Genomic DNA, 17,854 nt, shown 5'->3' on the forward strand with positions numbered 1-17,854 from the left:
CATTTTAGGGCAGTTGCTGAAATGAATGATGCTGCTGTCCTTCCTTTGCAGACACCCTCTACACATTACCTCATATTACCTCTTTGAAAGGTAAATGATGCATCAGTGAAACCGTTAATCTCCCAAATCAGATCTTCCACATAGCAAAAATATAAGAGTTCCTCACAATGCAGCTCTATAAAAGCCTTTTTATGCAAACGTGACACTGACTAAGAAACTCATGGCAATATTTCCATCACAAAACAATACAGCCTGTCAGATCTCTGCAGCACTTTTAAATAAACCTTAATGCATTTATTTTGGAGACTGAAAGTTTTGCTAACAAGATATTGTTAGCAAAACGCTTTATTTCTTTACATTTTTGCAGCCAGCACAATTTTGGCTTATACACACCTACCTATGGTCTTGTTTATAGCTCCATCAGCTCCTCTTTGGAGAGTCGGGTTCATCCTCTGGCCTCAGCCGGTGAAAAAAGGTCAAGCAGCAGAATAGAACGGCAATAACCCTCCCAAATGGTACTATCACACAGACATGATTGATCAATTGAATTCCATGGCAGAGAAAAATGTGGGATTAAGTAGAGTATTATACGCACAATGAGTTGAGGCATGATGTTCATTTCAAGTTCATTTCAGCTCCCTCTTGCCACCAGAACAGGCAATCAATAGCGGCCTTGCATATCATATATCACCACTCTCCCACTGAGGGGAGAACATAATCTGCCGCAAATTTAGAATGACAGATTTGTAAGGGAGCTGAAGCTTTCTGGGATCCGGGGAAGAAGACCTACAGACACTGTCACTGCAGCCTGGAGAGGTGGCTGAGGGGGTGTGCGGGGGGTGGTTAAGAAGGGCTGGAGGAGAGAAAAAGAGAGGGCGCTATGGAAGGATGGTCTGCGAAGGTTTGAAAGCGTTGCACACAAGTAACAACGGGAGAGGCATCCTTCTCCCAACAGACGAGTAATCAGGTCAGGAGTCGGGAGAAAATTCCCGTGTTTGGAGAGCAGGATGATTGAACAAGAATGTACAATTTTATTCAGCCCCTTGTCCTCCGCTGCTGCTTTCAAATGGAACCACCCGCTCACCGAGAATGGAAGCAGTATTGAATTGTGAAAGGGAAATTGTGCTTTAAAAAAAAAGGCTGCTCTTGATTTCAGTAACATCGGTAGGGTTTTGGGTGGGGGGGTAGGAAAGAAGGAAGAAAAATGCACTGGCTGAAATGAAAAGGCACTATAATGGGCTTGCTGCTGCTTTCATTAGTACACATGCTTGCCACAACATGTATATATTTGCAAGTGACGGTAATCCATCAATTACCAGAGGGCTTTCAGATCATGATGGTGTTAATACTGTGGAGGGGTGCAGGGAAAAGCCTGTGTAATGTAGCCAGTGGCTCACCACAGCCATTAAGGTACAGAAAAACCTGCACTCCATTTCTCAGATCCCCCACAGAGAAGGTACAGGAAAAAAAAACATGAGAAGAATATAAAGTGCATAGCTTGAAGTAAAGGCCAGCTTCCCGGGGTCAGTGTCTCGAATGTTGCTCTTTCTTCTTGTAGATGGTTCAGATGGTTCTGGCCCAAACAGTGATTCTCAGGGTAGTGTGGAGAGTTTACGGAAACACCTGAGGGCAGATGCCTTCACACAGCAGCAGCTGGAAGCGTTGGACCGGGTCTTTGAACGCCCCTCGTACCCTGACGTCTTCTCTACGACGGAACATGTCAAACTAGAACAGGTTAGTGGCACCGAAACTCTCCATCTTTGCTTTTCCTTTCTTGCAGCACTGAAAACCGAGCATGCTAGTACTGAGTCAAACACAGAAAAAGCACCTCTGTCACATATATTCCCAAACCCTTTCCTGGAAATAAAAGCTAATTAAATAAATGTCTGAGATGGCAAAGCCTGGGATTACAGTCCCAGCATGTATAATGCTGGATGTATCAGTAGGAAAACTCCCACATACTATTGATTTGGTGATGAAAAACACATTCTGTGTACTCCCTGTAATTGAGAATAACAGTAAAGCAACAGAAATTAATCAATACCTAGATTTTTTTCTTCATTTTTGCCACACTATTCAACTGTTGTTTCTTGCCTTTGTTGTTTATTTTCCAATTCTATGACATATCTTAATGTGCAATGACTGACACGGCCTCAAAAAGCTGCCTTTATTGTAACACATGCCCATGAAATAGTTGTATGAAACACTAGCCTCCACCTTTTTCCTGGTCCTGATATTAAAGCCACTCTGGCCATCCATCCTCATTTCGAAAAATTAAGAGGCATTTGGGAAACAGCCACCCCCCACGCCAAAACGACAGCCAGAACCCACCGCTTATTAAAAGCTCTGGGCTTATTACAATGGATAACCTTTATTTACTTTCATTATACTATTAAACAACAAGAGACTATTAATTTCTCCCACCGAACTACAAGTCGGACCCATAAAGCAAAAGCAGTCACCTAATTGAGTTCATTTTAATTTCTCTCCAATCGGGGCGAATTACGCAGGTGATAAATCAGTGGGACAGGCCTCACCTCCAGAAGAGGGCCTAATTTGCAGCTAATTACAAAACTGATTTCTACTGGAAGATCAATACCAAAACGAATTGGAAATGACTTGCAATCACAAAGAGCGTCAGGGAGAGTATTAAAAGGCAGAGGGAAAAGGGTTAGACTAGGAAAAGGGGGTGAGTAAGTAAGAAAAAAGAAAGGAGGCCAGGAACAGTCCAGAAAAATCAGCTTTAATTTAATGCAATATTAATCAGAGTGTTTTCCCTTTCATGGGTGCCTCATGGTTTTTTTTTTTTCTTTTTTCCTCTGGAAAATGTGTCCCTATTAGCCAGTGTCTGGGTTCTGTAGCGAGGCATTAAAAAGCCATTCTGGAGATGCAAAACTCAATGGATTCACCCCTCCCACACTTCTGCTAGCCATTTGGTCATCCTTTTCAGACCTATCTTTTCAGTTTTCCCCCTCCTGCCCTTTATCTGCATGATAAAACGTCTGTTTGGCGTCTGAAGCCTGCGAGAATAGAGGAAAACATCCGACATTGTGCCAGTGAACAGTTGTAGCAGACAATTAGAGTTTATCTGTGATAGTGGCAGACAAGAGCGGGGTCACAGGCGTCCTCCTGTGGGAGCGCGGCCCACTGAGCCTCGCACACTGCGCTTTGGACAAACATTGTCAACACTCAGACTCCGGAAGTCTCATCTCATTTAAAAAAATCTGCTAACATCTGCCATCAGTGTCTTTAAGCATATTTACAAAGGGAAACATGACAAAGAAAGGGGAAGCTGGAAGAGTATTTTTTTTTACATTGAGAAAGTTTTTTATTTAATTAAAAAGTCAGGTCACTCAAATTACAAGTTAGATTTCTTTTTTTTTTTTTGTTCGTTTGTTTTTTGATAGACGTCCCTGGGATTCCATCCCAGTGCAATGAATGTGAATGGGAGGCTTTTGTGTAGCACAGTGCCTGTACAAGCTTTGGTGTCAGTAGCTGACAATAAAAATGTTTCTATAAAATATGTGAGTTCTGCAGATAAGTCAGTGCTAAAATAATACACAGTAAAGAAAAGACGTGTTGCCATGAGTTTTTGATCAAAAGTCATGCTTAATAAATATTTTCTACATCAAAAATCCTCACTTATTTATAATGATATTTTACTTTTACTTTACTTTTTTTATTTAAATAATCTATTTTTTATCAATTTTAGACTTAATTTCATGTGGGGTTTTTTGTTTATCTTTTTAATTTTTATTTTTTCAAAATTAAAAGGAAAGTTTATTTTGAAAGAATATTATTTTTTAAAAGAAAAATGAAATGAGGAAATCTATTTTTTAAAATATTTGATAGATTAGCAATAATAATGAAAATCTTTAATGGCAAACCTCAGTGTTTTAACAAATTTTTCCTTTAAAAAAAGTTACATCTCCATCAGTCTCCATTAAAAGGGTGGCTCCAGATGTGTTTACATTTCAAAATATCAGAAGGATTAAGGGTTTGTTTCGTGCGTGATTTGGGTGAACTGGCCCTTTAAGCCAACATCTGAGCCCAAACAAAAAGAAAAGCCTCAACAGTTTTACGATAGCAAAACACACAAGCTGTACAAGTGATTGTATTCAGAGATAAGAGGTAATGAAATTTAAAGGTGGTTTAGACTCCAAATTAAAACAACAAAAATTCCAAAAGAAAAAAAAAAAAAACGTGAATAGTGTTCCTTAAACGAGGCCACATGGTGTGTCTGTAACAAAGCAGAACTGCTTTCTCCCTTGGCTGATCAGGAGTAGCACTGCAGTCAAGCACAAAGGGCCAGCTGACACCTTGGCTTTTCACTCATCTCAAAATCCCACTTCCTCTCAGACAATACCAAAATACATTCATGATATGCTTGAACTGCCACCCTGCAGCATGAACACACACACACAGACACACACAATGCTCTCATACAAATTTATACTCGCACAGGCCTGTGTGGAACGCTTAATGGAGGAGGAGAAAGGAGGATTTCCATCTAGGTATTGTTTGGTTGTGTAATGATTCAACTGTCCTTTTCCCAGGCTAATGAGTACTCGCTTCCTGCCCTGAATTCCAGCCTGGACGAAGGCAAACCCAGTTTATCCTCTAGCGCCAACCCAGACCTGGGCCCCAGCGTGTCGCAAAGCTACCCTGTAGGTAAGATCAAGTGCCATACAGTACGCCTTTATGCTGCTGAGCCACAGCTTCAGCTGAGGGGTTTTGAACAATGTAAAAGGACAAGAAAGTCAGAGCTAAACATGCCTGTGCAACTGACAAAGAGCAAAATGAAATATGTGACAATAAAGGCAAAGCAAAAAGTTAAGTGTGAAGACTTTTTTACCGTTTCACTCTGAGCTGAAAATGCGATAAAAAGCTTAGCAGCAGTCTTCCGTCTTGGTTTTTTTTTTCCATTTTTTTTTTTTGCTGAGCAAGCAGGGCGATAAGAGAGACTGGGAGGGGAGGGGAGCTGTTCAGTCACTACTGGACAAGGACCTTTAGGTGCCAGCACATCAGAACTATGACTGCGTATCAGAGCAAGGTCTCTGGGAGGAAAAAAAAAAAAGGCCACCATGCAGGACTGACTGCTTGTTGGCTGCTGCTGTGTTGCTCCTGCAATTTGTTCTCCAGGAGATAGTATGTGTGTCTCAAAGCACGAGTAATGTGCCTCGGTAAATACGCTCTGGCATTTCTGCCGCCTAACTCTAACACTATGATCATTTATTTCACCCTCCTCTCTCTCTTTCTCTCTCTCTGCTTCTCCCTCCTAGTTGTCTCCTCTCCTTGTCACAGTTAATGACTGTCTGGTTAATTGAAATATTGTTTTGTTGTTGCAGTGTTATTACCAAGAAGAAGGTTAAGTTTACTGAAAGTTTACGATGACTGTCGGTGGCCTGAGATTAATATACGGAGCTTTTATTAAAATTCATATAATTATGCAGCAGCCATCAAAGGCAACGAGTTCTGCGTGGGGGGGGGGGGGGGGGCAGGGTGATTGAAAATTGCTGCAGCCCTCCTTCTCAAATGATAGCCAAGCAGTCTTATGAGAAAAGAAAGGGCCCTTCTCTCATTAATATGTGGGAGGTAGATTTCCCCCTGTAAGGCAGGCCTCCTGAGAAGAAAGGTGTGTGTTTGTCCTTTGTGCACTGATGGCCCCATAGAAACAGGCCTGTCTCTACAGGCGGCACCTGGGATATTTTAGATGGTCTCTGCAGAGAGGGTCTCCTTACTGCTTTACAGGTGCAAAGAGACATTAAGAGGAAGAAAGATGGGATTGTATGGATGGCTGTGTGTTCCAGTGTGTGTGTGTGTGTGTGTGTGGAAAGCACCTGACTCGACTTGATTTTGTATTAGTAAATAAGTTTTTTCCGCGCCCTTCCATGTTGGAAGATCTCAGGAATAAAGCGTACAGAGGTCAAACTAATGGAACAAACATGGCTCTGACTTCCACTTGGTAATTACTATTTGGTTAGTGGCTCTTCTGCTTGGTTTTCCCCCCAGTGCCTGCCTGTGTGTGGATAATAGGTGATATTCAGGTGTGTGGTCTCTCTAATGGCTGAGTATTACAGTTTACTTGCCAGCGATAAGCTCACCAGAGGAATTTTAAGCCTTGCAAAAAGTGGCAAATTATCTGCAGTATTTAGGCTGAGATCCAATTTCAAATTAATTGTGTCTTTACGCGGGAAAGAACTGCAGATTATGTTCGTGCTTAAAAATGTGTTTTTGAACACCAATTAAAATGCCTGCAGTTATTGATCTTGTTGATTTTATGTCCTGGAATTTGCATAATCTATTAAAAATGAATGATTCATGAAGTGTTCATTGCCAGAGATCGGGATTCTCAGTGAACTGAAAGACTTCAGAGATAGAAATCTTTTGTGTCCTCTGCTTATCCTATTAAGGCTCAAAAGTACCTGCAAAGCAGGCTCAAATAAGAAAGGGATTTAAAGGCATTGTGCACATCATCGAAATTCAGAGGCAAGAAGCCACTTCCATTAAAACACTTTTTTTCTCTCCCTTTCCTCCACATTAATGCTGTATTACCTGCTAAATAGTCCCTCTTACCCCATAAAAACACCAAAGGGTTCCATGAATATGTGGATAGGACAATTGCATATTGTGAGGTAATTTCTATTGTTGATATGGGAAGTAATTTCTTTGATGAATTCCCTTCGAGAGATGGATTTCATCTCAAGTGCTTCTTATTCTTTTTCAGTCGAACTGCTTAAAATTCAAATAGTGTGAGCCGTGGGTGAATTTGTGAATAGCGGAGGGAGGAGCTCGGAACTTTTTTTGTGTGTATTTTGAGAAATAAATGGAGAGATGGTCTTGATACGGCCAATTGTCCACTATTTCTATAGAGCGTTTCTGTATTTCCTGAAATTAGCCAGAGCCCACCTGTTTTCTTGATGCTGCTTCAGACTTAAGAGCCCTCTTAAAATTCCCATGAGCGTTCAGTGGGAGTTTTACACATCTCCGCTCATTGGCCGCATACTGAAGACTCTTTAAACATATTCCCTGCTGGGCCTGTTAATGGAGGCCTCCAATGGCTTAAAGCCCCTGTGTCAATGACACCTCTACTCAAGCAGCTGCTTCTGTACACCCCTTTTATACCTTCCTGCTATTAAACAAAACCTCATCCAGCAAACACAACTAGCCACACTTTAGCTGAGCGAGTGCTCTCAGGGTGAACTACACAGAAAGCGTCAAGACCTGCCGTTGTCCAGTGAGCAGCGAGCAATGATCAGACAGTGAACCTGCCATCGGTGATGTGTGGCCTCGTGACAAATCGCTCCCGTGTCTTCCCACAGGGGAAAACGCAGGCTCCAAAATTAATGCTTATTTCATCTTCAGAAAAGCAAACTAACCTTTGAGCACACATTTGATAATGAATGACTTTCAGCCGGTGTTCGGGGAATTAAAGCAATTTGGCTCTCCAAACATTCTTTACTTAGTTGTAATTAATTAGGGTGCTGAGATTTTTTGGCTCGTGATAAATTGCCCCATTCTGCATATAGCCTAGAAAATGGAGGTCAAAGATTTTTGGTTGTTGTTGTAGCAAACATGAAGGTGTCCCTGTCATGGTAAATTTAATACTCTTGCAAGCAAAAGAGTAATTCACAAATGACTTTGTTCTTGTGCCAAATAACAAGAAGGTCACCCCGGTTTTCCCTTTGTGTTTTAAGAAATTGAGTAGTTGTTAGTGCATAATGTTTCTGGTTGTGGGTTCAGATAAAACCCTATAATAATATATGTTTTCAGTCACTCTGTGTACTTCAAAGTTTGCTTTTTTGAGGGGGTCAAATATGTTCACAAGAAATCCTCTATGTTTATGAAATATAACACAGTATTCCCAGCTCGAGTTGCTTCTCAAATGAAGACAGAAATCAACAGGCTTTTGTAACAGCGAACCAAAAAATCTTTGAATTGATTTTTGCAGCGAAAGAAAGGAGAAAAAAAAGAGGACAGGGGAAAATAAATAGCTCGATTTGCTGGCGTTCAATCTAAGGGGACTGTCAGAGGAAACAGACAATATAAAGAAAGCCATCTTTTAATGAGAATCTGGACACACATCTCTGTTGCAAAAACAACAAAGGCTAGGAAGCAGCTAATGAGGCTATCATTGCTGTACAGAGAGTTCTCCGAATCGGTGCCTCACTGAAAGAGGGTTTTAAAGGGGACATAAAGCAACAGTAACAGAGCTTCTGGCAGTCACTGCCAACTGCATCCTGGAATATACAAAAGCAGGATTCGGCACAGGCGGTTATCAGCACAGAAGCTTGGCAAGCATACCTTTAAAACACCTTTATTAACTGTTTATTAATGGGTAAACCTTTCCTGTTTTGCATGTTAAAGTCCTTCTTTTATTCATTTATTCGAATCGCTAAGCAAAATTATGGCAAAATTGACACTTTTTGGAGAGGAAATGAAGGCTGAAGTTTCCAATGAGGGTTATTCTGACAGTATTGTTTCACTGATCTGATTGACCTAATCAGTTTTAGGTCCAATATTGATGAATTGACTAAACAAAATCAAATCCTTTTTTTTTATTTGTTTAGTGATTTTGTTTTGTTTATTTTTTGATGTAGTTATACTTACTTTATGCAAATTTACAACCCCAATAATGTTCATTTCCAGTTTCAGTTGGACACATTTTTTAAATTCAGAAATATACCAATAACATCCCAGATTGGAAGCAACGTCACAAGAGGAAAAATATAATGACTCCTTCATCCAAACTTTTGGTAAAATCAGCTTTCATAAAACTGAGTTATCTAGTCTTGCTTGGTTATTTAAAATATAAAGTGTCCGTCGATGACTACGGTGCATCCGTGACTTCATCCAGCATAAAAGAAGCCGAATTGAACTGCAGTATGCTATTATTTCTGAAGAAAATAAATTAAAACTGCGAGCGAAAACAGATCTTGTGGTGATTATATTTTTCAGAAGCTAATGAAGAGATTAGAGTATTTACTTTTATTAAACATATGAGGAAGCTGTAGCTGCTGCAATAATAATGAAGAAAAGATAGTGTCATTGTTTAGGGAGACAGCTAGACAATAGTTACCAGTGTCTACACACACACACACGCACACACACACATACACAATGGCCTCAACCCTGCTGGACCCCCCACCTACAGTACTCCCACGGCTCCCTTTGACTTATGTGCACTGGCTTGTGGCTAACTAATTCTTATTATAAATGAAAGGTCCAGCATGACCTCACTCTTTTCTATAAAGCTCTTTAACTCTGCAGCCCTTGAGTTTCAGCGCTTTAAGCAGAAGATAAATCTCAGCAGACCCTCGTACAATACAACGATCAGTGTGGAGATTTGCAAACAATAGGGAACAGTTGTTGGACATAAGATTTAATCGTTTCTTTATCAGACAATTTGTGATCACAAATGAAAATGTTCTTTTTTGGGGGGGGGGAGTGTTTTTAGAGCAAATTTGCTTCGCAAGTAAGTTTATATTTGCCTTTCATGTACTATTTTACAGCGTTGTGGTTTACATTGTACCTTTGAACAAACCTGTGAATAAATCTTTTTTCTGCTGAACAACAGAGTGGCAAATTTGTGTCATCGAGTGACAATTTCAGACAAAAATTTTTTTTTATTAATATTCGCATTTTAAGGGTTCATTTAATGATGGAGCTGAAAACCTTGATTAAGATTGGTATTTTTGTTTTGTTTTGGGGTGTATGTTGTTTGTTTGTTTTTTGCAGTTAGAATTTCCACTGGTGTTCACAATAACAACACAAAAATGTATCATAACATTAATATTATACATAAGAGTCTTTTTCAGGAGTTAGCATGGATTATATGAGTTACAGTATATTTTAAGTAAAGCAGGCCAGCAGGTCTTTTAATCACTGAATAAATACTGTTGTATACATAATATTCAAGTGCAGCACTGTAGTTGAGCAAGAAAACAATGAAAGCAGTGTCCGCTGCTGTTAATCCTTTGTATTGGTTCCTATTTTACCAAAAAACAAACAAAGAGAGCCTCAACTCTCCATGCACTCTTTGCATTAAGTAGAAGCCATTCAAAGCTTCCATGGCTTCTTTTACTCCTAACCCTCGTCCTCCTGGTCCTCTCTGGCAGATCTTGGCCTTGTGGGCCTGCCACCGTGTTTCTGCCAGTTTTACCACCAACCTTTTCAGTCCCTGCCCTCACATCCCTCGGCATAGCCGATTGCTGCCAGCTTGTAGTAGTGGTACATCATTAGCCAAAAGTATCATTCCCACATCCTCAAAATAAACAAATAATGTGTTTGTTCCATTATTCTTTTAATCCAGTATATATGTTTTCTGTGTCTTATGCTTACTGGTAGTACTTTGTTGTTGTTGTTGATTGTTTTATTCTATTATATAGTTATTGCTTTGCATATCCTCTTATTTTGTTAGAGGTACAGAGTCACAGACATTAAAAGTGAGACAAATCATGCATAGTGCAGCTGCAGATTCAAAAACATTGTTTGAGGGAAAACAGCATTTACCAGTAAACACTTTTTGCCTCATAAGATGAAAAAGTAAACTTGGATTTGAATCTGGTGCCGGACTATAATTTTCTTTTCTTTTTTTCTGTAACACCAACAACACGAACAACTGTTGTCCTCTGGTGTTATGGCGCATTTTATCCTGTACTTCCTCATTAACGCTCCAGTGGGAAATGATTTTTCCCTTTGAGTCTAAGTGACCCTCAGAGTTGACAATATAGCAGGGGCCTCTCTTACCCCAGCCACTGTGGTAAATGGGGTTACGTGCCGTAGTCCGAATGTCCCTGTGGCCAACGAGGACAGCCCAACCGTCACTCTCAATTACAGAGCTGAATATCTGCAGCCAGACGGGTGACGCTCTGCGGAGGGGCCTGCGTGCTCTGCCTATACAGCTACTACAGAAAAGAGAGGAGATTTCTGGGGTTTACTAAAGGCTGCCATATTTAGACAAGTTTGAATTGTTTAATGAGGAGACATATATACGTGACTAGGATTCGGTTGATTGGAAGCAGCAGCTGTTAGTTTGTTTTTAGTTCACCTATTAGAGGCAGGCTTATGCTTTCTGGTAACTGAAATCTGGAGTTTTGTACTGACTGACTTGTGGTGATGGTGGTGAGTCATGACGTCCACAGAAACAGGGGGTAATGGTTGTTTTGTGTAATTGCACATTTGCATTTTTGAGAATGGGAGGCTGAAAGCAGAGGTGAAAGTGGCTAACCGCACTTGAGTTTGCTTTTACCGACCTTTATTTTGCAGGAACAGCTACTTATTTGCTCAGCAGATTCAGATTCTACATATTTTGTTTGATAATATCAGACTCTGAAAGCAGAAACTCAAGCAGAATATAAAAAAGTTCAGATTTCCAATTCTCAAAGCCTAAAAAAAGAATACTTTGCTTCTCGCTTTAAAGATAGAAATGTTTCTTTTCACTCAAGTGTTAAGGATTCATTTGTAAGTTACAGCGTCACCAATCTTAAACAGAAGATTTTCTAGATCACACCTGAGTTTTCTTTCTGTTTGTTTTGCTTTCTCTCTGCAGGTCGGGATATGGCCAACACAACCTTACCTGGGTATCCCCCTCACGTTCCCCCTACAGGCCAGGGCAGCTACCCAACCTCCACGCTCGCTGGAATGGTTCCTGGTAAGAGATGAAGTGTTTTATATTTTCATTAGGGGTTATTTAACAGTTGGCGTTGCCCTCAAAACAGATGTATAATATTTAAATGAATATTGACCTGTAGAATAAGGGATTCACATATTCTTATATTATGTGTGCATATGATTGGATCAGACAAGCTGAGTAGGTGATCAAAGAAAGGGAAGTGCATGGTCAAACTCTCTTTCTTCTCATCTTCCCGGTTCTGTTGGCTCATCATCTCCTCTGGTGGCCGTTCTCAGCGGCCTCGATAAACAGCACCAGCAGCCCTCCCCAGCCTCTGAGCTCCAGAGCATATCCTTTACTCTCCTCTACTTAACCTGCAGTTCAGGTTCACAGCAAACAGTTAAGGGTCAAAAGGCAGAGGCATGAGAGCCCGGTAAATATTCAAATCATTGTCTCTCTGAGGAGGTCAGGTTTGTGTTTCACTGCCAGGAACAGGGCAAAGATGCAGTTTTGGTGCAGGGCTTTATGCGCTTCTCCAGCTCCAGCATCGAGGCACACGTTTTCAGCAAAGCACAGCCAGCATTTTGCTTTGACGTGATTAAACCACATGGACAAGGAAATCAGTCAAGTGTGCATTGTGTTAGCATATCATTTACCAATCAGGCACCCCATCACAGACTCTGACTGTTCCTTTTTCTTCCATTATAAAGGGCTACCATGACATTTTTTAGTATATTCTCAGCCAAGGAGGTTGCATTTATTTTCCATTTGTTGTTGTTTTGTGATTTAAAGGTAAACTAAAAAGGAGCATTTCATAAAACCTAGTGGTAATTTAGTCCTCAAAGCACTAAACAAATGCTTTTGTAAAGGGTAAGGGTATTTCTTAAAGGGTAGGTACACCCAAATTACATAGTATCATCCATATTTAATCTAGCCCTGCTTTAATGTAACAGTGGGTAAAATAAAATTTGTAAAATGTAATGCTATGTTGCTAGATTATTTTATTATTTATTTATAAATAATTTATTATATTATTTAGCACATTATTTTTAAAATAGTAGTTTATTTTTGAAAATATTGAAAATATAGAGACAATATAAATACATTTCTCCTCTTTTTTTTCCATATTCTTCTTCAAAAGCTTGATGCCATAATAGCCAAAGCAGCAGTAAAAACAAAGGGTGATGTGGGAGCCCTGGGCAATAGCGCAGCCCAGATTTACTTTTTTGATTTCAGCTAATAAAACTGTTAAATCATGTGGGTGGAAAAGAGACAAGTCAAACATACTTTTACTTTCCATTTGTTCCTATGTGGCACCAAGCAAAAGATGAGGACCTTAATCCCATGGCTTGTGGTTTTGTGTTACAACTGATTCATCCCATACACAACCACTAAGATTTAGTGACAGGCACAAAACACTGTTAAAGCAAAGCCATTTCTCACCAGCTCCATATAAAATCTGGCCTTTATTATCTCGTAAAAGAAAGAAACGTGTTGAACCAGCAGCAGTGCTCACTGACATGCTCCAAGGTACTTCTGTTGCAAGAAACATCAGAGTTTAGACCAGAGGGCTTTGAGACTGGAGATGTTAAAACTCCTCCAAGAAAGGCTGCAGGATTTATTGCAGCATATCAAAAACGTATGCATGAAACTGTTTATTACTACTCTGTATTTATTAGACTGCTTTGGAATATACTGGAGGAAGAAGAATGGGTTGATATCCATAAATGGGACAGGGAAAAGCTGCCTTCAGTGTCACATCCTGTATTGTTCAGTGTTGCATAACTTAAGTGAAATGAAAAAGAAATAAATTACTTGCTTGACTGGTCTCACATCGATGACTATCATTTCCACCCACAAATTGCATCCTGTTTTGAATGACGAGAAACGACTGCATGTGAAGGGGGTAATGGTTTGATGCATTGAAATGCTAATTGATTTGTTGTTTTTGTTTTGCAGGGAGTGAGTTTTCGGGGAACCCCTACAGTCATCCACAGTACACAACCTACAATGAAGCCTGGCGATTCAGCAACCCAGCATTACTAAGTGAGTAGAGAGTGAGAAACTTGATGAGAATGATTAATTGACCATTTACTAGATCAGCGATAGTCCAGTTGTAGCCTTACAGACATGGAAGTCTTAGGATATTTATCCAAAAAGCATTACAGCTGGAGCGCTAACAAGAGCAATAGTCAAAGGAGCTTGCAAAGAAAACCGTCTGGACTTCTTTAAGTTACTTCTTTAAGTTACTTGAAGACGTTTCACCTCTCATCCGAGAAGCTTCTTCAGTTCTAAGGTCAAATGGTGGAGAGTCCCAAAGAGCAAGAGCAATATTGTGTTTTGTGTTTTATTTAAACACCACCTGTATTAAAATAGATATGTATTGCAAGTGTTATTTTGTATTATCTTGACCAAGTAAAGCTTGAGCTAATCCTTAAAACTGACCTACTATTTCCTGTCATTTCTATATTATTCCAACAACGGATTCTTATATGTTTCCAATAACGAGGTTAGAGTATGTTTAATAGCTCGGACTACACTGCTCTAAACCCTGAGTTTAAGGCAGTTTTGGATATGTACAACCAGGATATTCCTAATATGAGATCCTGTCCCTGGTTGTGAACACACAAGCCCCACCCACCTGCTCTTCAAACCTTATGTTTGCAAGTTGCAGCCAATCAGGAGACAGCTGTCTTATCGGGATGGTGATCTTAAAGGGACAGGAGTTAAAAATCTTGTTTCAGACTGTAGATGAATTAAGGCCCAGTAGCAGAGAAATAAAGACTAATTTGAACAGAGAATCATGCAAAACTACTCTAGTAGAGTGCAATAATAGAAATTAAAGAGCTAGAAATGAGCACAATAGGTCCCCTTGAACATCCTTCTACGATCCTAAATGTTAAAGTGGTATATTTGAAAAATTATGTTAGGACAACAGTTGAGTAATCATTTTGCTGATATTGCTATACTAAAAACAAAAAAAATCTTCCTGTCATGTCTTCTACATCCAATAGGTGACCTTTTGTCTGTGACATGTAGCTTTAGCATGTCTCTTTTTTGATTACAGCATTTGCAGATTCAAATTTAAATCAAATGATTTAGAAAGCATAAAAAATGTGAAATGCATAAGATGCAACCTTTCTTAGTTGTTTATAGCTAGTTAAGTAAACAACATTTAAGTAAACGTTAAAGAAAAATCCTAATTTTGCTGGTCTAACATCAAGGATTGATTCAAAAGTTCCAGTATGGAAACCTTGGCAGGTGGTAAAAACAATAAATGTGGGGGACAGGTCTTAGTGAATGGTTAGTGTGATGTGACTTGAATGATGAAACCTATTATTACACATTATAATATGAATATTAATATATTTGGTAAATGGCAGTGAAAACTGTATTTGTTGTTTCAAATGGTTCGTTCTTCTGTTAACTTTCAGGTTCCCCTTATTATTATAGTGCCGCATCGAGAGGCTCCGCCCCTCCCACTGCTGCCACTGCCTATGACCGTCACTAGTTACCATGGAAACCAAATCAACCTGCAGGACCATGGCCTCAGCCTCCATATTGCCCCGGTGTGAGCGGCATGGTCCACTGGACACTGAGCAACTGCGCATAAAATATTCCTGGCTCACACAAAAAGAAACTAAACGGTTTTTGGGATTTGTGACAACTTCAGTCCTCTCTCATCACAGCTTTGTTGGACCATCAAAGCCAAACTTAATCTCCAAGACATCATCACGGACAGGGAAAGTTGCTACACACATGATAAAACTTGTGGCTAAATGCAGTGATTTAACAAATAAAATAAAAGGAAAAAGACTCTAAAAAAGAAAAGAAAAGTCAAGAATTCTTTCCCCCTTTAGCAGTACCACAGTTTCATCCCATCATGGATCAATACTGTACATTCCTTTTTCTTGATGGCTCTCAGCAGGGACACTGTCCAGAGCTTAAAATGTAGCAGCAGCCTTTTTTCCCCACTTTTCCAATTTGTCTCCCTCTCGATTCAAATGGCAGCGCAGAGAGATCGGAGGAGATTAGCAGCAACATGTGCAGGCTGTGGCAGCCTAATGTTGATTTTATCCATTTGAACAGTCACCGACTGAACATCCAGCATGAGTAAATCGATCGCTTTTGATGCCATGAGAAGATTAGGACATGTTCTCTGTGATACACAATCAAGATGTAAAAATGAAAATGAAATAAATAAAGAAACATCCGTTTGAAAATAGATGGAGCCATGACTATATAGCACCATGGCCCGCTATTTGCAAGACTTCGAGAAACTAGTAAATATATTCTTAAAATGATTTTTTTATTTCATTTTTATAATTCGTAATGACTCAACTGCAGACTGCTTGGCTAGTGTTTCACTATGTCTTATTTGTCAGGATTCAAGAGGTCATCAGGCAAAACTTTTTTGTGTTTTTTTTTGTTAATTTTGCACTATTTTGGAGGTTTGCAACACTGGAGCGTTATTATGCAGAAAACTGACATGCATCTTTGCTTTATTTCACAAAACTGGCTGTAAGTCCAAAAGGCACTTACAGTTAATCTTGTATTTCAAGGCCCATCATGTCACTGCCTTGACGTGCACTATACTATGTTCTCACAGCTTACATTTCTATTTAAGTTGATTAAGTCTTTGGCATTCAACCACAAAAAAAAAAGGATATAACAGCCATCCCAAGTAAAAACACTATCATCATTTGTCTAGTCTGATAACTGAAGCGTTCAGATTCACGCTGATAAGATGATTCTGATGACTCCAATAAAATCAAAAAGCAGGGCGACGTTTTCAGCTAAATGCCTTAAACATGCTCCTTCCTAACTTTAGCCCCCTCCTCCCCCTCCAACATGTTTCAGGCCAAGTCATTTGTTTGAATCAAGCTGGAATGATAGTTTCTTCATCTGTCAAGTGAATGTATTTGCATTTGCCAAAGACTTAGTTCTCATTAATGTTTATTTACAGGCCGCCTATATGCATCACGAGAGCAGTATTATTGTTATTATTATTATTATTATTAGGAAAAAAACCCGCATTGTTCATGAGGAAAAGTATATGTATAAATTCTATGCAGTGCAGAGATGGTCATCATATGCATATTCAGCTGTAAACCTAAAGGTAGGTGGAGTTTATTTAATGTTATGTTATTTACAAATTGTTCATTTTGTAGAAGCATTCTTTGTGTGTGATGTGAAGACACTTCTCTGTAAATACAGTAAGAAAAAATGTCTTTCATGTTCATGGGTATTATCACTTTCATTATGCTGATATCACTTGTACAATAATAAAAGTGTCTGAAATCTTTTACGCAAAAGGACCTGCGGGTTGTCTCGTATAATCTCGTATAAAAAAAGACCAAAAATTGACTGGTTAGATCTTCTTAAATGGGAGGATGTCATATTTTTCTATTTTTGCACTTCACGCAAAAAAGAAAATCATGTTTGAAAGTTTTTCACCGTTTTTTTTTTTTTTTTTAATATTTGTGCATTTACTAGAACAAAACAAAGTGACAAAAATCCTCATTTGTACAAGCTAAATTTGACCAAAATTCCAAATTTTAATAACAAAACTTATTTTGTTTGTCACATTTATGATATTTTTCACATTTTTGAGTCCTAACTTGAAATGGAAAAAAAACATGATCATTTTAAATGTATTGGATACATTTAAAAAGTAAGCAATTAAGTATAGCTTCACTTTGCTTAATTATTTCAGGGCTGCATTTCAGTCCATTTATATAAAAGAATTAACCTTCATTTTGTGAAGTCAAAGTCAAAGTCAGCTTTATTGTCAATTCTGCATGTACATAAACAGGATCAAAATGACAATCAAAATTACCCCTGACCCCTGGTGTGCAACTACAATACAGTATAACAAATAAAATAAAATAGAAAGCTATAAGAATAAGGCATACAGATATGAAAATAAATATGAAGTGATAGACTATACCTAATTACTATATATCTACAAAAATATAAGTTGTACAGGAATCCTTAAAGCTCTATATAATATTGCAGTTTTTTGTTAAAATTATAACATATATATAAATATATATGTATATGATGAATTATTAAAAAGGTCTATGAGACTGAGTGTATAGATAAATTTAATTTACCATTATATACAGGTGTCCCAAAATATATTAAGTAAGTAAAGTTGAATTCAAAGTTGGTAAACTCCAATGTTTTTTATAGAAATACTGAAAAAAGCCATGAAATAAGAAAAAGAAAACTGAATAT

General features: G+C 38.8%; 1 protein-coding gene across 2 annotated transcripts in view; it reads left to right on the plus strand.

Annotated features, from left to right (window-relative positions):
• The window catches only part of pax2b (paired box 2b), a 30,025-nt gene extending 12,955 nt beyond the window's left edge, over window positions 1-17,070 (plus strand). Inside the window, exons 6-10 of one of the 2 annotated variants that reach the window (XM_085170719.1) lie at window positions 1,559-1,734; window positions 4,557-4,671; window positions 11,552-11,653; window positions 13,574-13,660; window positions 15,068-17,070. In XM_085170719.1, the coding sequence (XP_085026845.1) occupies window positions 1,559-1,734; window positions 4,557-4,671; window positions 11,552-11,653; window positions 13,574-13,660; window positions 15,068-15,189 (602 nt within the window). In that variant the 3' untranslated portion in view covers window positions 15,190-17,070. Of the gene's footprint in view, window positions 1-1,558; window positions 1,735-4,556; window positions 4,672-11,551; window positions 11,654-13,573; window positions 13,661-15,048 lie in introns of both variants that reach the window. The other variant, XM_085170720.1, reaches the window with a different exon arrangement.
• The last annotated feature ends 784 nt before the right edge of the window (window positions 17,071-17,854 follow it).

The sequence above is a fragment of the Neolamprologus multifasciatus genome, chromosome 8 (genome assembly GCF_963576455.1).
Source record: "Neolamprologus multifasciatus chromosome 8, fNeoMul1.2, whole genome shotgun sequence".
Taxonomy (NCBI): Eukaryota; Metazoa; Chordata; class Actinopteri; order Cichliformes; family Cichlidae; genus Neolamprologus; species Neolamprologus multifasciatus.